The sequence below is a fragment of the Xenia sp. Carnegie-2017 genome, unplaced genomic scaffold (genome assembly GCF_021976095.1).
Source record: "Xenia sp. Carnegie-2017 unplaced genomic scaffold, XeniaSp_v1 HiC_scaffold_16, whole genome shotgun sequence".
NCBI classification, from domain to species: Eukaryota; Metazoa; Cnidaria; class Anthozoa; order Malacalcyonacea; family Xeniidae; genus Xenia; species Xenia sp. Carnegie-2017.
Window position 1 is genome coordinate 9,116,975 of NW_025813469.1, and position 24,244 is coordinate 9,141,218.

The 24,244-nt window shown below is 35.6% G+C and overlaps 2 protein-coding genes across 2 annotated transcripts; both read left to right on the plus strand.

The window, feature by feature from the left end:
* The first annotated feature begins 1,786 nt into the window (after window positions 1-1,786).
* Window positions 1,787-2,581, plus strand: LOC124436001 (nucleotide-binding oligomerization domain-containing protein 2-like). The gene has a single exon (XM_046985928.1). The coding sequence runs from the start codon at window positions 1,787-1,789 to the stop codon at window positions 2,579-2,581; it is 795 nt and encodes a 264-aa protein (XP_046841884.1).
* Window positions 2,306-23,600, plus strand: LOC124436002 (NACHT, LRR and PYD domains-containing protein 3-like). The gene is made up of 3 exons (XM_046985929.1): window positions 2,306-2,943; window positions 23,047-23,477; window positions 23,557-23,600. The coding sequence occupies exons 1-3, from the start codon at window positions 2,639-2,641 to the stop codon at window positions 23,598-23,600; spliced, it is 780 nt and encodes a 259-aa protein (XP_046841885.1). The 5' UTR covers window positions 2,306-2,638.
* The last annotated feature ends 644 nt before the right edge of the window (window positions 23,601-24,244 follow it).

Consider the following 24,244-nt stretch of genomic DNA (forward strand, 5'->3'; position numbering starts at 1 on the left):
TTGTCTCATAAACCTAAAAATTCAGGTGACTCATCGTGATTCGAAGCCATGACCTCTGCGTTGCCAGTGCAGTGCTCTGACCAACTAAACTATAAAGTCACAGAGTGGTGAGCAGGTCAATTTTGTTGGGCTCATGTTTTCTCGTGAAAGGAATGTCATATGAAAGAATGTTTTTATGCAGTGCGGTGTTTGAGGTAAAATGAATATATGATCTTCGTACTTTGCTGGACAACTTCAGCAATTGTCTCATAAACCTGAAAAATTCAGGTGACTCAACGCAATTCGAACCAATGACCTCTGCGGTGCCGGTGCAGTGCTCTAACCAACTGAGCAATGAAGTCACACAGTAGTAAGCAGGTCAATTTTGTTGGGCTCATGTTTTCTCGTGAAGGGAATGTCATATGAAAGAATGTTTTTATGCAGTGCGGTGTTTGAAATTAAAGGACGATATGATCTTCGCACTTTGCTGGACAATTTAACCAATTTTCTCATGAACCTGAAAATTTCAGGTGACTCAACGGGATTCAAATCCATGACTTTTGCGATGCCGGTGCAGTGCTCTGACCAACTAAGCTATGAATTCACACAGTGGTGAGCAGTTCAATTTTGTTGAACTCACGTTTTCTCGTGAAGGGAATGTCATATAAAAGAATGTTTTTATGCAGTGCGGTGTTTAAGATTAAATCAAGATATGATCTTTGCACTTTGCTGCACAATTTAAGTAATTGTCTCATGAACCTAAAAAATTCAGGTGACTCAACGGGACTCGAACGAATGACTTCTGCGTTGATGGTGCAGTGCTCTGAGTAATTGAGCTATGAATTCACACAGTGGTGAGCAGGTCATAGGTTCGAATCTCTATATCTACTTGACATTTACAATCATCGCACCACTTGACATTGGAATTTCGAAAACATTTGATCTTCAAACGTCTTTCACTTGTTTTGACAAGATGATTTCAAACTTCCAAGAAACTTCACTTATAAAGAACATTGAATCAAGATGTTTGAGACAATACCAAAATGAGACTTGGGATAATATTTATGTGGTATTCTTCAATGTCGTTTTTCCCTTACTTTGGAGTATGATCTAAGGACAGTCTGTGAGCCATCGACTTGAAAACATTGATAAGTTCTTGTCAGAAAGAAGCAGTGAAGTCAGAAAGGTTGCATCTAGTTCTTGGGCATGTATTTATTACATCATTTATTTGATTGGACGTTTGATCGGTTTGTTGATATTTGTTACAGTACTCTTTCCAGGCATGTTTCCCATTGATTATACTTGTTCTTGGCGTCCAACAACAAACGAAAAATATTCGTTCAACAGTATAATTCTTTTTCCATATAACGAGACATTCGTTAATTGTGAAATTCGCGATGGTAACAGTGAATGGTGGAATAAATTTGTTGTAGCTGTTGATGTTTTATCGATAATAATGACGATATGTCAGCTAATATACCTATTAAATGAGGCCATTAATGACAATTTTTTCACATCAAATAAGGAGTTTTTCACGGAATACCTCTTTTCAAAACGTGCAGAATTTCGAAATTGGATAAAAGAAATAAAAAATGAGTTTCACTTCAACAAATTATTTGATATCCCCGATAACGTAGGCAATGCACAAATGTCTATGCAAAATCTTGAAGATATTTATGTCAACGTCATAATGCAAGCAGAAAGACAATTAAGTAAAGCTTACCCAGAAACGCATGAAAGGCACGAGATCCTTCATTGTCATTTCAAACTTAATGAAAATGCATAAAACCTAAAAAGAGCAACTGACATGTTTAAGTCAAATCCAAAAAGCAAGTTGCATCCTATTTCCATTTTAGTCATCGGAAGGCCAGGAATTGGTAAAACTATGTTGACAAAAAAACTTATTCATGAATGGGAGACAAATGAAGACGAATTTTGGCGAGATAAGCTGGTCATTTTATTGCAATGTCGTTCTATTGAAAAGAAAGACATTACTTTTGAAGAAATGATAAGAAATTGCGTTGGACTTTCATTTGAACAGTTTTCAGGTATTTACGAATTTATAATGTTAAATCCTGAAAGAACTGTTCTTGTCGTCGACGGTCTTGATGAATTGCCTTTAGATAATGGAGTTCTTCAAACTGACAACTCAGGGTCCCCTAATGAAAAAAGGGCCGTCATTAGACACTTAAGTAAGCTTGTTGAAGGTCAACTATTGCCTTATGTTACTGTTCTTATTACATCACGACCCACTGCTGAACGTAAATTTATAGATATGAAAGATATGAAATTCACAAGAACATTTGAAATCTTGGGCTTTTTTGAGGATGAGATAAAAGTATTCGAGGAAAAGTTTTGTCATGAAGATAGGAATATCGCTGACCGTATTCTAAATAAGATTGAAAATTCTCTTGAACTTCGCAGCTTTTGTTATATCCCTATTAACACTAAAATTGTTTGTATGACATTAAAGGAATGTTTTGCAAATGATGAAAACTATAGTCCAAAGACTATGTCTGAATTGTACAATAGAGCAATTAAAGTTTTACTATGGCAAAGCCATCCACTTCTCAGGGGCAAGACTACACCAAAGGATTACTAAACAATTCCTTTACCATCCAAGCTTGATAATGATCTACAAGAAATAAAACATGTTGCCATGGAAGGGCTTAAAGACGGACGCCTAATTTTTGAAAGAGACACTAACAGTAACTTTGAAAATCTGGAAAACTCTGGCATTTTCAATAAGATTTGTGACAAAAAAAATCTTTACTGTTTTCTTCATTTGACTCTTCAAGAGTTTCTTGCAGCGTTGTATATTGTTGACGATTGGCAAAACATTGGAAAGTTTTTGGATGATCAGGCTAAAGATCCTAAATGGCATTTGGTAATCGAATTTGCTGCTGGTTTGGTTGGAAATATAAAGAAAATGACGGGAAAAGATATCAGCTTTATTCTAAAGAGGTATTAAATTTATGATCATTGAAAATGTTTTATTATAGCTTCATATAGTTTGTGACTATATGTATTTTTTTCCAAATTAATTCATCATCACCATAATCTTAACATTAACTTTGTCAGCCAGATAAGCAATTATTAAAGTAACGCCTCCTCAATAAGTTTAAACTAAAACGTGGCGTTGAGTTTGGAGGAAATAATTTCGTGATCGTTAGTTGTATACTTCATAACATGGTTTTTACATGTTTGTGCATGTAGATTACTGTAGATCACTGATCACCTTTTTCTCTACCTTCATTCGAGTATTTGGATGCACTGGGAAGTTATTTAAACAGCAAATAAAAGACTTCAGCATAATGCACACTAAGATACTAAAATATCAAGCCCATAAAATAAACCTTTTGGTCAAACTTTAAGTGAAAAAAAAACCCTGAAAAAAAACAAATCAAGTGGATTCTCCAAACACTACGTACCAATAGTGTAGGACTATTTTCGAAATTGTTTCAAAACGAACAGAAGCAACAAGCGAAACGGATGTAAACTATAACTTAAAAGAGTAATTATAAAGTTAAGGTTTTTACATTGATTTTCATCAAAAAATTGCATGCCGAATCCCAAATACACACATACATTTTGTGTATTTGGGAGTGGGAAACTGAGAAATTTTCGAAAAATCAGTCAATTTTGGTAAATCTCAGCGGCAAAAGACGAAATAGAAAGGTTTGTAAAATTGTTCTTTTTTTTCAAGATAAGACATGAAGACATGTCTTATTTGTAAACATAGAATAGTTAATTTGATTAAGCATTCGATTATTTAAGTTAATAGCTTAAAACCATATGAAAGATCTTATCATACAAGACCAAAAGATGCAGATAACACGTATGCTGCAAAGTCACTAGTAAAAGACTGTTTAGCCATATTTAAGACAAGAAGTTGTTTTAGATGAGACATAGCCGAAATACTTCCACTGATTTCATCAATGCAAATTCTCGTTTCTTACTGATGTATTTGTACACAATCAGCTTTCTTCATAATAATTTAAAAATAAAGAAGAAACTTGAATTGGAGAAGAAAATTGAGGAGTCATGTTAAAGTTATACCCATGCGAATAGAGGAGTCAGCTTGCAGTGCTCCAAAACCCTGTCCACACTAATAGCTACGTTTTCCTTTGAAAACGCATACTTTTTGATGCGTTTTTGCCTTACGTCCACACTGAAACGCTCAAAAACGGATAAACTGCCAAATGACAACGCATCTATTTGAAAACGAAAGTGGAGCAATTTGAAAAACGCATCTATTTGAAAACCAAAGTGGAGAAATTTGAAAACGCGTGCGTTTCGTTTTGATATGTACGGTCAAAAAGGAGCCTTTTAAAAACGATGACGTCAATGACTTCCTGAAATGGCGCAAATATCACTTGATATCACAATAGCCGTGGGCGTTTTATGTATAAGCATGCGCAGTTTAATATACCACACATTCATCGTTTTCAAGTGTTTTAGTGTGGGCAACCAAAAACGCTATGAAAACACTGCTGTGAATTTAATGAAAACGATTCGTTTTTATTTCAACAAAATCGCATCGCTCTGAAAACGCATTAGTGTGGACAGGGTCTAAGTGATAAGCATTCTCATAAATAGTGCAATTAGATTTTTACACCAAAGTAATGATGTTTTTTTCTGTAATGTGTTGCTGGAGAGCTAGGACTCCTTTGTATCGTTATCCATTTAATAACTAAAAAAAATTACCATAAAATTTCAACTTACTGGTGAATCGGATTTAATTTTTAAATTCTATTTCGTAATTGGACACATTACTACGGAGTCATTTGAGATATTCAAACGAGTTATAACATAATCCCAAATATACTGACAAGTGTTACATGTAACATTACTAAAGAGAAAGTTTATGGTTAGCCTTTTGAAGCATTTAATAATGGAAGCTAAATTCAGCTTTTGATAAAAAAATGGCTTATCCTAGTATATTTGAAAAGTGGAATCATTTGTCCACCCAGTTGCTTCAAAAATTGCATCATTTGATAAAGGTGCTTTAATCGATTAAAGCACCTTATCGCCAGATGCGATATCGCATCTGGCGAGGATGCTTCCTTTATGCTCTAGCAAGAAAATTCATTTATTCCAGCTAGCTTTAGAACTGCTTTAGGCCATCTCGAGATCGTGTCCGTTCTTACAACATCCATTAATCACTGTTTTGAATTACGTCTAATAGTTTTTGTTGTTCAGTGTACACAGAAAGTAGTTTAAATTCACTAAGTGCTGCAGCTGGATCATATTTTCATTTAAAATGTTCAGGCCTAAACGTTTTTAACAAGTGTTGGAAGAGAAATATTTACTTCTTATGCTCGAGAAACGTATGCTATTAAGTGATAATGCTTTAAGAATTAGGCATATATTAGTCAACATCATGGTCAGTTGAAGTGTTAGTCTTTTCATTGCCAAAGTATTATTTTGCAGGAAAATTTTTCAATAGTATCACTCTACTTCCCAAAATTCTGATGTACCCTCTTAACGACGAATGATATTTGAACACTCTTTGAATCTACCGGTGTACCCCAATACTAATACTGTCTGTTAAAGTTACCAGCGATGATGGTACACTCCTTGAAGTACTTAGAGCACTGTAACCAAGTCTTCTTTTGAAAAAAATTGCAGGAAAATTCATCCTTTCTTTTACAGTGGTAGAAAAGAGATTGATATTCCATGGATGACAATATTGTCTCCATTCTTTTTAAATATCGTTCATATTGCTTTATTCTACCTGCTCTTAATGTGTCGATTGCGGGAGTTGTCGGTCTTTAAACTGTTTCCTGATAGGTAACACAATATTTTCTAGTGAGAAGAATGTTTTTCTTATGGGCTACTGTAAAGAAATATGTTATTGTTTGTGCCAGCATGATGGCTGACTGCATTAGCGTTACCGATCTTAAGATTTGAGGACAACAGGTAAAATGTTGTCTGAAAAAAGAGGTCTGAAACTAGTTTTGGTGACGTCGTCGTTTGACATCGTTTTCGTCTTCGCGTGAACTTTGAGTTTCTCAAACATTTGCCAAGAAGAGCAAGACGAGTATTGTATTGTTTTGGAACGACTAACATCATGACTACATATAAAAAGCCAAGGCAGTATTTGATAAACTCTTATCTCTTTGATGTATTTGCCGAAGAAGAATTTGTTTTAGTCTACGCAAATTTTTGTAAAAATCCCAAATTTCCATTCAAAGTGTATAAAAGATTTCATATTATCTATTCATATATCAACATTAACAACGTTGAATTTTGCTAGCCCACAGCTGATCTTGAGAACATCAACAAACAGTTTATTATTTACATGCAAACATGTACTTCCTTTAAAATTTCAGTTTGTTGTTTTACAAATGAAGTATTTGAGCCTTTTTATGGTACCGTTCATTAGTCGCATCATTAAATCATTCCATCTTTTACTTAGTAGCGAAATTTATATTTTTACTTACATTTTTTGTTGAAGGAAAAAGATGCATGTATGTTACGATTATCCGGTTTATTACAAGATCTTGAGGAACGCTGATTTACACCTAGCCAGCATATACCCTGCATGTTCATCTTTAGACTACTCTGAGAAATGGTGTACTCACACAGCCCATGAGAGACTTTTATGTATTTATATGAGTAGAGTTTTTGTTTCAGGGGAATGGCTGTTTGGGATATTGGGATATTATCAACTACTTTAGGTTTTTGGACATCAAAAAAATATGTGAAAATAGGGCTTAGCTGTAGTAGATAGTTGTACATTTTTGTGCACTGCTATGTAGTGCACTGCAACTCACATGTGAATGGAAATTTTATGGAAATTTAACTGTTTTTGCCTTGAGCCTCCGCAAAAATTCGTGACTTCTTTGTTTAATCGATAGACGGAGTATTCAAACCTTTTGATATTCCACATTGGCTAGTGGTACATCAGGGGTGGATCTAGGATTTTTCAAACATCAGTCATAAAACGTCGGAGGCGCTCCGCATCTGGGGTCTGAAGCATTCTCCCCTAAGAAATTTTGAATTTCAGAACCTTAAAAATGCCATTTTCAGCGTTTTAGAGCAATAGAAAATGTATTTTGTTTGCATCGTTTTTGCGAAAAAACAACACATTTTGCTTACGTTTTTAAAAAAAAAAATGAAGTGAACAATACTTGAATGTTTTGCCAAATATATGGCTCATTAGCATGTCTAGGAACGTAAAATTTATTTTACAATAATGCTATTCAAAAACAGATGTAGTCTTTAAAAATTTCTACCAAGTTGTCATGCATAGAACCCCCTAGAGACCCCATTCAAACCTCTATGTAATGAGTTAAATTAGAAATTTGGTACGACAAGTTAGAGTTCATAGATAGAGAAAAGCTCTGACTTCAAACCATGCAAGTTTATTGTAACCCTTTATCCATCTCCACAACAGTGCCAGCAAATTCACCTTTTGAGAAAAAACTGAAAATTTTTTTCTGCCAAAGATTAAGCAAAAATTATCAAAGTGAAAATTTGCAGTTAAGGACAGCTTAATGCCATAAATGTTTATTAGGCATTTCACTAGACTATATCTTCTCCAAGGTGTGCTATATAGCAATCACTAGTAGCATTGTATTATCAAATACAAACAGAATGTAACCAACATGTCTTTAATTATATAATTACATGAATATTAAAATTGGTTCATGTGTCATGCTTACTGGCTATGATAAATATCTTTTCATATGATCAAACCTCGTTTAAATGCAAATCTGAAATAATTTAGTTTAGAAATTATAATGATCATCAGAAAAATTACCTAGTGATCATGAAAAATACTTTGCTGTTTTGCCAAATTTCAAGGTTTATCTGCATACATAGGAAGACATTTTTACTTTATAGAAAATGCTTTTCATACATCAATAGCCCTTTGGAATTTATGGCAAACAATCTGGTATGAGCCGTAGATTAACACACCTTTACATCTCTACATAAGGTGTTCAGTTAGAAAAGGTGATAATATGTGACATGGGACAACATTTCATGTATGTGAAATACTAAGGTTTAATACCATTCCAGTCAAATTGTCAAAATAAAAAGCTTCATGGATCAGAAGAGTCAAAATCACAGGTTATAGTAAACAGCTTCTCATGTAATCAATGTTAGTTTTTTCAAATCTTAAACAATATGTAGTATAACTGTCTAATGAGTGAATGATCAATGATCATAAACTGAAAAGCCCCAAACATTTGTTTATGATAAAGTAAATAATAGTATGGCACCTTATGGCTACAGATTTTTTGTCCATTGAAATATATTTGCAGGAATGTTGGATTTCGCTGCCATATAACGGCCACGATTCCCAAGCACTAAAGAAATCATAGCTAAAAGTCCTACGGCAACAACAATCTTAGAAGCATCAATCTGCTTACCATACGCCATATTAACATAAATCGCATCACACACTCGCATAAATTGACTTTGATATATTACATTCATGCATACACTTCAGTTGTCCTTTACTTACGATTTTGGAAGTAAATTTCTGCTGATAAAACTGAAAACAATGTTGGCTTGCTTTTGAACTTCAATGACTGAAATGTCGCTTGCGAGATCGTCTTTGCGAAGCATTTACAATTCATCCATAAATTTTTCGCCCTCTTGAAAAAATTCCCAGTTTGGAAAGCAGCAGTCATGTCAATATATGTATTTGTAAAAGATTTTCATAAATTCCATCTGATTGTAGTTTAGTTTCTATGATGCTTTAGAAAATTACTATGAAACGATCAAAAATTCAATTCAGACAGTGAGCTTGACTATGTTAGTTCAGTTGGCTATCAGTCGAAATCATTCAAACCAATCACAGTAAGACAAAAATTTACACGAACCAATTACACGATAGCAAGTGGACTCCCTTATAGGTCCAGCCGCCCCGCTTATCGGTCAAGATTATTCCAGATCGTCCACTGATCTGGTTATTGACCAATGAAATAAGCGTTTTTGCCGTTCATAGACACCTTTATCAATCGAACCAGTCAAGCCACCCCGCTTATCAGTCGGTTATTCCAGGTCGATTAAAATTCAATTGATCTGGTTACCAATGAGATATTCATTCGATTAGTCATTAGCTTTCAATAATAAAAAAAGCTGGATTTTTATCACGAAGTAAATGCGATAATAAAGTAAGAATAATTAATGAATTTTTAATTAATATGAATAGGTAATTTTTGAATTTCCAACATCAGTCGCGCGACGGATTTGACATACTCTAGATCCGCCCCTGTGGATAATATAATGTAATGTTGAGTATATTTCAACAAATTTTTGATCAAATTCTTGGTCAACTAAAACCATTATCAACAGTTCATAAACATAGCAAAAAAAAACAATAAGGGAGTACATGATTTAACGTTTTGGCTCTTGCTTTCTTTTGTTAAATTGGGACAATAGTGCAAGGATCAATGCTGCTTATGTTGTTGCTCCTGCATTTGTTGTTGTGGAAGCATTATTTCTTGAGCTTATCGTGCTTTCTACAGTACGCCTAAAGTTTTGCCCGCTTTAATTCGAACTCTTCCTTACGCCATGCATTCATAGCTTCATTTTTATCTCGTAAATAGTTCACAGCATAACTGACATTAGACCTTCTTTTGACAGGTTTGCTCGTCCTTTTCTCACCACACATTCTTTTGCTTGATTGTCCGAGTGCTTCCATTACCTTCAAATGCATAGTCTCTGCATCACCTCGATCTTTTTCTCCCTCTCCTTTATGGTTATTCCTTGTACTTTTTTGTCCGAAGTATGTTCAATCTCAGTTAATACCATCAATTCCTTTACGACTTCTTTCATATCGGGTACTATCCCAGACGAAGATACTTCCTTTCGTAATTGGATTTGAAGTTGTTTCGCAAGTAGATTGTAACGGTCTTTTACAAATATTTAGGATACTTTGAATTTAATATCCTAAAATTTGTTGAGGTTTTCTTGCAACTAACCAAAATTTTGCACCACATCGAGCTGCTTTTTGCTTCGATCAAGAACAATAATTTCTCTGCAAAGCAGCTCATTGGACTTTCTTGTCCATTACATTGGCTTTCTAAAATATGGTAGAAATCATAAAATTGTCTTGCAAAAATAAAACCTGAGACGGAGTAACAAGGCTATGATTGAATATTCAAAAATTTACATTAACAAATCATCAAAGCATATTTACGAATTGCAATTCAACGCAACATGGTTGGTATGAAACGATTAATGTTAAATGCCATGTTTTATCTACATTAAATTATACTTCGAAACAGGCGGCAAAATTTAATCAGAAGCACGTTCTTATTTTGAGCTACCACTGGACAAAAAGATTTCATAGGAATAAGTGGAATCTAGTGGACTATGGAAAGCTTGCACAACACGTAATCAGAAGTAAAACAATATAGTCAAAGAGGGCAGACGTACCTCAGCATTATAGCTACAATATGTCGAAATAGTTGATATTCTAAGAGATTTCACCACAGCAGAGTGATTAGGCAAGTGGCATCTGCAATTACACGTTATCAGCAACATTCTTCCCTTTCTTCTGCAGCTTGACACAATCTGTACGTTAAATGTGCAAGTTTATATCTTCAATCAATGAATTATCTAGGGCAAGGTAAACCTGAAGTGTACGAAAGCTTTAATTCAGGGCTCCATGTAGTCAGACGAAGTAATAGATACTGGGTATGTCTCCCGACATACCTTATCATCGAACAAGTGCTGATGCGTATTTTAAAGAGCAGCAGTGTTTTAACGAGGGGAGATATGACCGCGCATCAACGGCTTACATGGCTTCTGGCGATGCCTGCTAATGCTGAAGTCAGTCGGTTAATGCAAGAGTACACAGGTGTAAACTATAGCTCTGGTGAACAGGATAGGGATGTTTCTCATGCAAGAAAAGAGAGAAAGAAAAAGCATACTCTGAAAATCTTAACTGCCTTCAAGAGCACAAACCATTTTCTCAAGACCTAGAATTAAGAATTTAATAGACAAATGCAAAGGCTGAGGGAGAAAACATTCTTTCTTTAATGAAGGATAGGTCCCTTTTCTAGTACCAGTTCAAAAAAAAACATGCTGTAACGTTGCCAACAAAATCTGCTGTAAAGGTAGGTGATATGCAGGTGCAATTATATCTCCTATCACTCTTTCACTATGCACTGTGTACGTGTCTTTCGCCCCATTATGATTCTTCTTTGATGCTATTGCAACCTAACTAGCCAGTTTTTGCTGAGCCATTTGGTCTAGACTTTCTCATGAAACACAAGTCGAAAGCCCAGGTAGTGAAAAAGACCTGCAATATGCTTTAGAAAGGGGAGCACGTTTGCACAGAATACCTTGGCCATCTCCAGGGTGTGCAACCTACAGAGAAGTATGTCTTTTATATTGTCATTACGTAGCAAAAATATGGAAAAGCCAATATTGTAATTGACGGGTATAGACTGAACATTTATCAAGCAGATGACGCAGAAGAGAAGGTCATTAGGAAAGACAGCTCCAATGGTATCTTTAACTGAAGAAATTAAGATTAGTCTCAAAAAAATCTCTTCCTATCAAGCCAAAAGAACAAACAGATATTTCTTGAAGTTGCTATCTAAGAGAACAAGGTTGCAAGACACATCATACAAATGGTGACGCTGATTTACTAATTGTGAAAACAACAAGTGAGTCTGCTAAATCAAAATCTAAAATACTTGTTTGAGATGACACAGACCTCCTATATATTCTTATCTTCTACGTTGAATTTGATTGCTTTGACATTTTCATGCACTTGTTATACTGCACAATGGAAAAGTAGGACAGAGTCTAGACCATCTGCGATACATACGTTTGTGAGAAAAGCTAGCTCATAGGAGAAAAAAAATCAAGCCAAAAATACCTTCCTCTGACGTCTGCAGCTACAAATATCACAGCCACCGCGTGTTTTTTCAAGTCCAGCTTTGGTGAGGAAATAAAATTGATGCTGAAAATGGGGCTGAAAGCTACGAAACAACTACACTGACTCTACAAATGACTAATCTTCCAGCAGAAACAGACAGCCTTTTACAGATTATACGCTGTAAATGCAAAAGTGGATGTGACAAACTCAAATGCACGGTCCGAAAGCATGGATTACAATTTTCAGTTGTTTGTGGACATTGTAAAGGCTAAAGCTGCGCCAATTTGTCTGATGATGCCTCTGACCAGAAAAGCGACAACGACGATGAGCTTTGAACTTTAAAATGCTGTTTATTAAGTTTGTATTTTATATATTTACAATAGTAATTGATTTCATTAAATAACAATTTAATATAAAAATATATATAGATTTCGAAAATCAAAAGTTTAATCAATGTATACAGGTATTATACGCGTATCCTCCTCAATTTTTTTGAACCTAAAACCTTTTTATCAATTAGAATGTTCAAGTGATTTGTGAAATGGAGCAAGATTAGCCATAAAAAGACATTTCTGATGCGAATGCTGCTTGAATTTTCAGCGTACAAAAAAATAAAATTTTGGAGTTTTTCCAAAAATAGGATTGAATAGGACTTTTAATTTGTTGCTTCAGATGATCTTCTGAGGTAAATAACATTGAAAACCTTCTGTTGAAATTTGTGTGTGTGTGTGTGTGTGTGGGGCTCAACCTTATAGTGACCGGACTAAATGTTGGGGCTGCTGTGCTGTGAGCAGCAAATATAGATGCATCTATGATTTATTATCGGCTGGCAGTATATGTAGAAACGTTATCACGGGTTTCTAGTAACTAACAAAAATTCTATTTTGAGAGCCTCGTATGTGTACTGTTTTTTGAACTACTCTTTGATGAGAGTGACCAGACAAAGTTTCCTGTCCTGTGAAGCGCAAAGTTCTGAACTTACTACAAAATGTTTGATTGTTTAGCAGTGTAATGACAAATGATAATGCACTACGAGTTGTTTTAAGCACTATATTTTCAGTGCCCTACTTGGTGTAAGAGTAAAGCCAAAAAAAGTTACTCATTCTCAGCAGCTTCCAAAATCAAATTCAACTTCTTCGTACTAAAGTACCAGAGCTACTTTTTGAGACACGGTGCGTACTGCTTCTGTTTGCTTATTCTCCAGCAGGACAAGATAATGGATAGAAATTCTTCTGAAAGTCCCTCAAAGGATCCCTGAAAATATGACACATCAGTATGGTTAATTTCTGGTGAAGAGAATGAAGTCTGGTTTTCTTGACATGAAAACAGTGTTTTTCTTTTTGGGAAGAACTAATTAACGTTGCTTGATATCCAATAGGCATTCATCATCATCATCATCAGCCGTTCACGCCACTGCTGGCAGATGGCCTCCACAACTTCTTCCATTCGATTCGGTCTTTAGCTCTCTTCATCCAGGTCTTTCCAGTTTTCTCTTCGATCTTGTCTTTCCATCTTCTCTTTGGCTTTCCTCTTCCTCTGGTACAGTTTCTTGGGTACCATTATGTTGTCAATTTGGCCCATCTGTTGTTTTCCATTCTTGCCACATGGCCTGCCCATCTGCCTTTCATTTCCTTTGCTGTTTGAATGACATCTTTCACCCTGGTTCTCTCTCTGATTACTTCATTCCTGATCTTGTCTTTTAGCCTGATATTTAGTATGCTCCTCTCCATGCTCCTTTGTGTGACTGCCAGCTTCCTTGATTGGTGTTTTGTAAGCGCCCATGTTTCTGCTCCGTATGTCATAGATGGTAAAATGACAGTGTCCATTATTTTCCTCTTCAAACTGTTTGGGATGTTTTCTCCTTTAGAAAGTGACTGTATTGCCGAATCTTCTCCATCCGACATTGATTCTTTGATTGACCTCAACACTGATTTCATTTCTTGGTGTTAACATTTTTCCAAGGTATTTGTACTTCTCCACCTCCTCCAACTTCTCTCCGTCAACTGTGATCCCTCTTCTTTGCTTCCCTCTTGCGATGTCATTGCACATGATCTTGTTTTTTTTCTTATTCATTTTCATACCATCTTTTTTTCCTTCTTCATTCAGTTTCGTCAAAAGTTATTGAAGATCTTCCTCTTTGTTTGCAAACAAGATTATGTCATCTGCGAATCTTAAGTTGTTCATTACTCTTCCGTTGATGTTGATGCCTTTATCCAATGGTATTCTTTTGACGATTTCTTCAATGGCAGCAGTGAACATGATAGGTGACAGTGTATCTCCTTGGCGGACACCTTTCTTTATATTGATCTTTTCGCTCAGCTTTTCTGTTCTTAGACAAAAAGAATGATAGCACAGCGCTATAACCAACAACTACAAACAATAACGACCTTGTCTAACAACATTTGAGAAATTAACCTTCCACTCCTCTTCCTTGTAAACCATACAAGTCTGCTCAAAAGCAGAGCGTCTTATACGCTACAAGTCCCGGGCTTGTGACCGGTATAGCAGAGTTAAAAGGTGAAAGGTTTATCATAGATTAATCAACTGAATATTCCTGCTCATTTTTTGTTTGGAAGCATGTTGAACAGTTCATATGGACAAAGCTCGAATTCCATATTAAATATCAGTAACATAATCCGGTGTTAATGTTAGACAATACATCATTGCCCTTCAGTGAAAGCATCCCGCTTTTCACTGGAAAAGAATCTAATATCGATGTTAAACATAGATTGTTACAAGCATCCCGCTTGGCAATATGTATAAGTATAATCACAACGTCAAATAGTTGGAATGTTATTAAACAAAAAGAATGATAGCACAGCGCTATAACCAACAACTACAAACAATAACGACTTTGTCTAACAACATTTGAGAAATTAACCTTCCACACCTCTTCCTTGTAATCCAATTCTTCACTGATTCTGTTCTTGATTATTTTCATGAACAACTTGTAGATGTGGGATGGCAAACTTATGGGGCGGTAGTTTGCAAGATCTTTCTTGTCTCCCTTCTTGAAGAGTAGAATAATGATGGCGTTCTTCCACTCTTTTGGCACTTTTTCCGTCTCAATGGCTTTGTTGTAAAGATGCTGAAGTTTTTCCATTAGGATGTCACCTCCGACCTTTATCATCTCTATTACCACAAGATCTTTACAGGGTGATTTTCCGTTTTTCATCTGATGGATTGCCTTCTCCACTTCACATTTCATGATTACTGGAGTCTCTTCTGCTGGTCTCAACTGAATGTTTTGGGAGGGATCTTCGTACAGTGCCTGATAGAATTCTGCACATCTCTCGAGGATTCTTTTTCTGTCTGTTGTTACCTTTCCATCCTTCTCCTTCAGTGCTTGAATCAGAGCCTTCTTTCCATCTCCTGTTTTGCTCTTTTTCAACCCTTTGCCACTTTCAACTGCTTCTCTGATTCTCTTGGTGTTTTCTTCTTTCAGATTTTGTCTTGTTTTCTTTCTGATTGTCTTGCACAGTTCTGAATATTCTATCTTTTCTCTTGTTGTTACTCTTTTCATTTCTCTCCGTTTCTTAAGCAAGGCTTTGGTATCTGACTTCAGCTTTTCCTCTTTCCTGTTCATCACTTTTCCTGCAACCTTCTCTGCGCATCGCTGGATGGTATCGCTTAGTTGCGCGGCGTTTTCCTCAACGTCGTCAATCTCGTTTCCTAGAATTTCAAAACGGTTGCTTAATTCAATTTGAAATTCTTCCCTCTTCTGAAGCAGTCCTTCGATGTTGATTTTTGGTGCTGATGCCTTCACCATTCTCCTTCATTCCATCTTTGTGTTCATTCTAACGGTGCTGCGGATCATTCTGTGGTCACTCCCGATGTTGAATGTGTTCATCACTTCAATGTTCAACATTATCTCTTTCTTGTTCACGAGGATGTAATCAATTTCATTCTTAACTTCACAGTTTGGGCTGCGCCATGTCCACTTATTCTTTGCTGGTTTCTTGAACATTGTGTTTGCGATCGTCAATCCATTGGATGTTGCGAATTGAACCATCATTTCTCCTCTTTCATTTATCTCTCTAAGTCCATGCATGCCAGTTGTTGCTCCGTCACTCTGTTGGTGTCTTCCAATTTTGGCATTGAAGTCACCCATGACCACCTGGTAATGACTTTGCCTCCTGTCCATTGCTCTTGTCACTTCCTCATAGAGTTCTTCCACTTCTACATCGTCATGGCTGCATGTTGGCGCATATATCTGTATCACTTGGAGCGAGTATCTGCTGTTGATCTTCACTGCGATGGATGCTACTCTGTCGCTGAGGCCCTCAAAGTCAGTGACTTTGTCCTTTATGCTTTGGTGGATTAAGAAACCAACACCTTTCATTGACACATCTCCACCTTTGGTGTAAAGTAGGTGGCCAGCATCAATCTGCGTCAGTTCTTCACCTTTCCTTCTTGTTTCTGCCAAGCCGATTGTATGCCATTTCATTTTTTGTTTCATTAAGTTATTGCATCAGTTCAAGTAGTTTTTCATCATCTTTCAAAGTTCTCACATTGTATGTAGAGATATAGATCTTGGGAGCCCGGAGATTCTTTGCACCCTCTGCCTTTCGGCTGCCGGGGACTGAGGGCCGTTTTGAATTGCGTGAATTCATGTTGTGGGATTGAACCATGACTCTCCACGCTGGTTCGGTGCGTTTTGGCGAGTACCTGTTGGCTAGAGCTTCTAGCCAGCAGGAGTTTGCACTTGGTTGTTGGGACACTTGCGGACCCTCCGCCCTGGCCGTTGGCTGCCTGTCGCTGATCGTCCGCCCAGTGGTGCAGTGTAGACACCACCCCCTCACATGGTTTAGCCCGCCTGCTGAGACGGTGTACCGGGGCATGGCGCATGGAGCCACATGTGAGAGATTCAGGGATGAGTGGGGGCCAGTGATGCCTGTCCACCCTACCAGGTAGAGTGCAGCAGCCAGACACCAAAGGTACTACCCCTCCTCAGAGCCCCGATGCCCCCAATAGGCATTACATAAGACAAATGGCCATCAAAATTTTGCAGGCCATCTCCAAACTACTATCAATCTTGTGGTCTTCTCCTCGAGAATTTTTTGTAAAACGATAGGTATAATGTTAAGTTGAGGGAAATCATAAAAGAAATATGGTTTCCAACCAATTTTAAATGCGTTAAAAGCCTCAGGATTGATTAGATAAGAATTAAAATGTTTTGCATATTTTAATTAAATTGAGAAGTGAATAGATAAATAATTGTTTCTCTACATATTGATGGCTCATATTAGATTTTACCTATAGCCCATTCAGTTCAAAGGCTTTCTAGACTGTTTATTTGCCGCTGAATTCTCATTGCCCGCTGTTTATGATCTGCTTACAAACTTATCATGCTGTATACACCAATTCCAAAGTTTATGAAATATTTTGAATGTCTTATTTGAGTCATAATATCTTTTCTAACACACACACTCACATTTTCTTGACAATTCTGATTTAAGTCCTCTAAGCGCAAAAAAGACGGTCAGCATTTTTAATTTATTGGTAAGGAGAGTAGATTATGGAAAAGTCCATTGGCTCCCCCCCCGTGCCACCTATTTTTTATCAGCAATGATTTCAACAACATCATCGAGTCTATGCATCTGTCAATAAAGTATTCTATTGTTTGGTGGGGAGAGTGAGTTTAATGGCGTAACACAACCACGGAGGGCTCTCTGTCAATCAGCCATTAGTGACCCTCAGGATTTCTATAGAAAATAGATTGAATAATTGTACGTATTAGTTTAGTATTTCCTCTAATTAGTTTCTGAGTTCACATAAAGCAATTTCAGGTAAATTTACTGTATACTTTTTATTAGAGAACCAGATTGCTCTTTTTGTTACATCACCAAGTTTTAAATGTGTGGTAGACTCTAAATTTGCAGAAAATCTTATATACTTATGCTAGAATAGGTACTTTAGCATTCACAGCACTATCTAAAACCGAAGAAACGCAGAAAATTGAAAAAAAAGGTAGAGAAGCAGAAACTGCATTTTTAATAGCTTGTCAAAGCATGAATGATATTTTAAAAAGCAACTAATATTTCACGGATCCTTTATAACATGTATGAAAATTTCATAAAATTGGATGCAAATTAAATCAACTGGGAAGATACATAAAATACGTGACATTTTTTGCGCACGAATATACACCTAGTACATGTTATTTTGTTAAAAGTACATCCATAAAAACTTCTCAACAAAATATTCATATTTTAATAACAATATACTAAAATTGCTGAGATGTAACATAATAGTATTGCTATTAATTTCTCATATATGTTTTTATTTATTAACTTAATTTATATTGTAATTCTTGTTTGGGTCATAATATCAAGTCACCCCATCACTGTTACGCCACTGACCGTTTGAATAAACGGGTCAGCAAACATGATCAAACATTGCAAATTCTCACATGCTATTTTCCAAATTCATACATCTATAAAACATTTGTTAATAATTTTTCAATGCTGAAAATTTATGCGCAAAAAAATGTCTAAAATAAAAGGCTCAATTTAGACATAAGGAAAAAAAAGCGATTCATAATCCTTACACAGATGTAACCTGAGGGATACTAAGAGGTAAACTGTGTAAAAAATACAGCACAATGTCTCTACATTGCTTATCTTTTCCTTAGTTAGAATCATTTGGACCGATACAATCTTAAAACCAAGAACTGCGAGAACTTTGCTTGGTAAATGATGAAGTCTGAGGGTGTTCGTTAAACCCTAGAGTTTTCAGTAGACTACATGCTCGTATCTAAAGCATTGTTTGAAAGTTCATTATCATTAATAGTTGCCTTGTAGATAATCATTAAAATGAGTAAAATAGATATAGCCCTCCTGTTGCGAATAGAAGTTTATGGTTAAATGAGATATGATCTTCGCACTTAGCTGGACAATTTAAGCAATCGTCTCAGGACCTGAAAAAATCAGGTGACTCAACGGGATTCGAACCCATGACCTTTGCGGTGCCGGTGCAGTGCTCTGACCACTGAGCTATGAAGTCACACAGTGGTGAGCAGGTCAATATTGTTGGGCTCATGTTTTCTCGTGAAATGAATGTCGAATGACATTCGAATGACATTCATTTCACGAGAAAACATCAGCCCAACAATATTGACCTGCTCACCACTGTGTGACTTCATAGCTCAGTGGTCAGAGCACTGCACCGGCACCGCAAAGGTCATGGGTTCGAATCCCGTTGAGTCACCTGATTTTTTCAGGTCCTGAGACGATTGCTTAAATTGTCCAGCTAAGTGCGAAGATCATATCTCATATAATTTCAAACACCCCACTGCATAAAACACTCAGAAGTTTATGGCTTTAATCATTTTTTAAATTTTCTTTTTGTTTTATGACAAACTATTGGGGTAGAGGAAAGTTCATATAATTTTTCACCAGTGGAAAACTTTAAATATTTTCAATGTTGTGGTGCAAGTACGAAAAAATAATATGCATTTCTTCAAATCAATTCCATCTGTAAAACATCTGAATTTTATCATGTTATGGTAGCAGCAAAGAATTCCATTTAGTAATGATGCTATTTTATAAATTAGTTTAAACCTTTAAACTTCATAATCATTTTAAGGACCCCATGCCCATTTTTTTGAAGGCATGAATTTTGGCAAGATGTATACGCTTTTTCGTTCTTTCACGGAACTGCTGCACCAACTTTGCTGAATACTTTTTAAGGCTTTCTCAAAGGGAAGTTTCTTGTCAGCATTACACCCGGAATCCAAACCTGATTTGCCTTATAGAACATATAGCTGATAGAATGGTTGTGAGAATCAAGTTGCTTACATGAGACCATTTCTAAAACTTCAGCATTTGAAGCTATAATCTCACATTTATCATAAAACAAAGTCTACCTGCTCTAAAGATAGAGACTATACTTAGCGACTTTAGTAGTATAATACTAATGAATTGAAGATTGAAGCGTTTACTGGAGAAATGTTTTAAAGTTTTGCCGTGATATGCAGTCACATATGCTGGTTTTAGGCTCATCTGGTAGGGCAATAATTGTTGCCAAACTTTGTTATAAAAAAGGCTGCCTGCTGCTGTCTGTGTTGTGTTTGTTGAGTGGAAATAAATTTCATTGTGAGTGATGTCCTTTGCATTTATAGAGACGATGTACATTGGTGTAAGTATTGGCCTTTGATCTGGTTGTAGTTGTCTGGCTAATTTTATTACTTTAATACTAGGAATGTGAACATGTAAATCTTCGCAAAACAAGAACTCCGTTACGCGGGTATTCGAGGCAAACACAAGGAACGACATTCCTTGTTTAAATTTGGCTTGAAAAGCTCAAGATTGCGAGTCAAAAACTCAATGTACATATCGCCAAGTAGTGTTAAAGCATTGGTGATAAAGGTCGCCAGCTTTCCAAGTCTTTGTTTAGCTTTGCAGTATCTCAAATCGAATGCTTAGATTGCAATGTTACAATATCAGCTACGCTATGGTTAATTAAGTAATTGTAACTCAAACTTCGACAAGCTTTATATGAAAACTCCCAACTTAAAGAAACAAGCCGCAAATCGTATGATTCAGTAATTACCAAATTTCAGGCATTTATTCTTTGGCACAGTGAGCTTTTCTTTGGATCGATCTTATGTATTTATTTGGTTTTTTCCAAGTTAAACGATTAATATTGGTTGACAAATGTCTGCCAGTTTATGGCTTAGATCATCGTTTGTTTGTTTTTTTCACCATTATATCACCATTTGCATTCAACTGGTAAGTGTCCTAAATTTTTGGCGTTTGTTCGCGTTTCAAACGTTACGTTTGTCAGGCGAAACATTGCTTTCAAATTAGAAACGTAACGTTTGCTCAAGATTGTTTAAAGTTTGAGGAACAAGTTGAACAGGTCTTCGTCATGTCATTGACATATTTATACGATTTTGCATTGTTCAAATGCTGTAGCAACTTAAAATTACATTCGTATACCTTAGGCAATTTGCAAAGTTTAATAATTCATCATATAATATAAGAAAGATCTTTTGCAATTGTAGAAATCTGCGATTTCCACAAACGTAACTTTTACTATTTGAAACCGGACGTTCTGTCTGACAAACGTGATGTTTGAAATGTAAACATACGAGAAAAATTCGAGACACTTACCAGTTGGTAATATGCAAATGGTAATATTGACCAACTTTGCTAAGTCAATCATCCTGAGCGACTAAGATGTTTAAACAGGAATTTGGCGCGTCGCCATTATTTTTGAACTCCGTTAACATTTCTAAATAAAAGATTACTTTCTCTGCTTCATAAAGGTTATTATATATCTTTAGATTCTTAGCTATACAACGCTATTCTGTCTCTAGTTTCTCTTGGGCAGCGTTAGAGACGTGTAACGGACAACTTCATTTTGTTTTCTATCGTTTTTGCAATCATGGCCATGAAATTGTTTTCTTTGTTATCAACTATTTTCAACTTGACTTCCATCAATGTCAAGTAATAACTATTCTTCTTCCTCTGCTATGGCAACTTCCTTTTCAATTGATTTTCCTCTTGATCCATCATCAATTTTTTTCTTCCGGTTATTGTAATTTGAGTTCTATGGTTTGTTTTTGAACACTGACCGTGCAACGGTTCTTGCAGAACTGATCTTAAGGAATGAGCGATTCTTCATATAGTTATTGTCACATAACTCGTTTCACACAATCTGTGCGAAGTGCTGGCTCACTGTATTCAAACTTTACTCGAACGATGGAACTGTATTTTGAATATAATATTTAACACTTCGATAGGATATTTACAGTGGTTGTGCACGATTTTTACAAGACGGGGTTCCAAACGTTGGTTCTTCACGATACGGAATAATTAAATTGACCTCGTTAAGATTACGGACAGCCGTCAATCCTTAATCTGCGTTTTCGAAATTTATTGCCTTCTGCAATACGACTATAAATTATCAAATTTGTATGACCCGTTCATACACCAATAACGTCAACTTTTCCGAACTTCCGAACCAACGCTTGCAAGCTATATTTATGTATAGTTATTCGGAAGTGGTTTTAGGCGTTTAAATATGACTTGTAACTTTGCCATTCCGTTTTAACCTACATCCTACCGCAATGACGCATTGCGGTGAGAAAGTGCTCCTTTGACATGACTATAGTATTTGTCATCAATTTAATAATATATCTTATAATCTATAATAAGACACAGTTACACGGTAAATAATTTGACATGACAATTTACAACAACTCCGTGTGGACCAGACCAATGAGGCAACAGAACTAATGTTTTTAGCATTATTCCTGGTAAAATTAATCAAGAAAAAATTGCTAAATTTTGTTGATCTTTCTCATTATTTTTACAATAAATATGGAATGTAATACAATCATAACACATAAGAACAAAAAAGCGCACTTGATAATTCGATATTTTTTAATTTACTTACTGTCGGACAGTCGGAAGTCTTGCTATCGTATTTACAAAACGCAATTTCAAAGCAAGTTCTGCGAAAAACAATTTTTTTCATACTACATACAAATATTCATCATATTGTCATAGAAATAACAATCAACACCAACTGAGGAGAACTAAACATATGCTACTGTTATTGTCAAAATTTTAATTACAGATTCTCGTCTGTTAACCAAAGAGTACCCAAGTTACACGTATATAAACAAATCGCCATGGGAACATTATGTAATTACAATTACTAAGTTATTAACTATAAATATGATAAGAGAGCGTTATAGCTATAGTGGTAAATTTAAACATTTAAGTCAAGATTAGTTTTATTGATGCAAAGAGCTTCTTTTATTTCAAAAGAAAACTTTGAGTAATCGCTATCGATGATTTAAGAAAGAGACTGAAAATTTAATTTTAAAAGAAGAGGCTGTATAATATGTCCCATGTTGAACAAAATTTGTTTTTTTAAAACTTTGCAGGCTTTTTTAGTCCTTAGTTTGATTACCAAAGGATTCTCCTTAGACGGACCCAGAATAGTTCTGGGTCAAACTTAAAAATGCTACGTCACCATCGTTGGCCTGTTTCAAACGTTGAATTTGACAAAAGCCAAACGCATTTAAAAAAAGAAAATTGAGAATTTTATCTTATCATTTCTATTAACTTTAACGCATTCCAAAGATGTAACAAGCGTCGACATTTAAAATGGGCCTTGAATTATTACACTAGCCAATCAAATTCCTATCATACAACATTACATATACCCTTAGAAATAAGCTATGTATTTTGATTTTGTAGGTTTAAAAACTGGATTTCAAACTTAATTTCCAAGGACGGCGATAAAGTCCTTGGTTTTCTTGGAGTAAAGTGCTTATACGAGTTGCAGGACAAAGATGTCATGAGGTCAGCTTGTACGGAGTTAGAGAACTTTTTTCAAAAAACGCAGATTGATGGAGTTTCTTTTACGCCTGTTGATTCAAACGCATTGTTTGAATTTCTTTCTGAATGTGAACACATAAAAGGTCTTTCCTTTAACAATTGCAAGTTTCTTGATAATCAAAGCTGTCTTCCTTTAAAAAACTATTTGTCAAGTGAGAGAGCGGAAATTTTGATTAACTTAGAGTTTGAATTTTGTACTTTCGGCAATGTTTTTTGTAAGCATCTCAGCAAAGCTTTGAAGAGTGAGAATAGTAAAGTAACTGAGTTGAAATTATTTGGTAGCAGTATAGGTAAAGAAAGTTCAAAATATCTTAGTGAAGCTTTGAAAAGTGAGAATTGTAAACTTACTAAATTGTCTCTTATTCTTAGCGAGAAAGGGGATCAATGTGCCAAATATCTTAGTGAAGCTTTGAAAAGTGAGAGTTGTAAACTTACTAAATTGTATCTTAGGGCTAACAATATTGGGAAAGAAGGTGCTAAATATCTTAGTGAAGCTTTGAAAAATGAGAATTGTAAACTTACTGAATTGTCTCTTAGGGAAAACACTATACGTGGTGAAGGTGCAAAATCTCTTAGTAAAGCTTTGAAAAGTGAGAATTGTAAACTTACAAAATTTAATCTTCAAACAAACAATATACGTGAAGAAGGTGCAAAATATCTTAGTGAAGCAGTAAAAAGAAAGAATTGTAAGCTTACCGAATTGTATCTTAATAGCAACCAGATAGGCATTGAAGGTGCAAAATATCTTAGTGAAGCTTTGAAAAATGAGATATGTAAGCTTACTAAAATACATATCTCCAATAACCATATAGGTGATAAAGGTGCAAGATATCTTAGTGAAGCATTGAAAAGTGAGAATTGTAAACCTACTAGTTTGAATGTTGATAGCAACCATATAGGTGATGAAGGTGCAAAATATCTTAGTGAAGCTTTGAAAAGCGATAATTGTAAACTTACTAGCTTAAATCTTGATAGCAACCAAATAGGTGATGAAGGTGCCAAATATCTTAGTGAAGCTTTGAAAAGTGAGAATTGTAAACTTACTAGCTTAAATCTT

Excerpts from the sequence above, each read along its gene's own strand:
- LOC124436001 (XM_046985928.1), top strand. The coding sequence starts at position 1,787 with ATGTTTAAGTCAAATCCAAAAAGCAAGTTGCATCCTATTTCCATTTTA.
- LOC124436002 (XM_046985929.1), top strand. The coding sequence starts at position 2,639 with ATGGAAGGGCTTAAAGACGGACGCCTAATTTTTGAAAGAGACACTAAC. Across the intron at positions 2,944-23,046 it reads ATCAGCTTTATTCTAAAGAG|GTTTAAAAACTGGATTTCAA; the intron begins GTATTAAATTTA and ends TTGATTTTGTAG. Across the intron at positions 23,478-23,556 it reads ATTATTTGGTAGCAGTATAG|CGAGAAAGGGGATCAATGTG; the intron begins GTAAAGAAAGTT and ends TCTTATTCTTAG.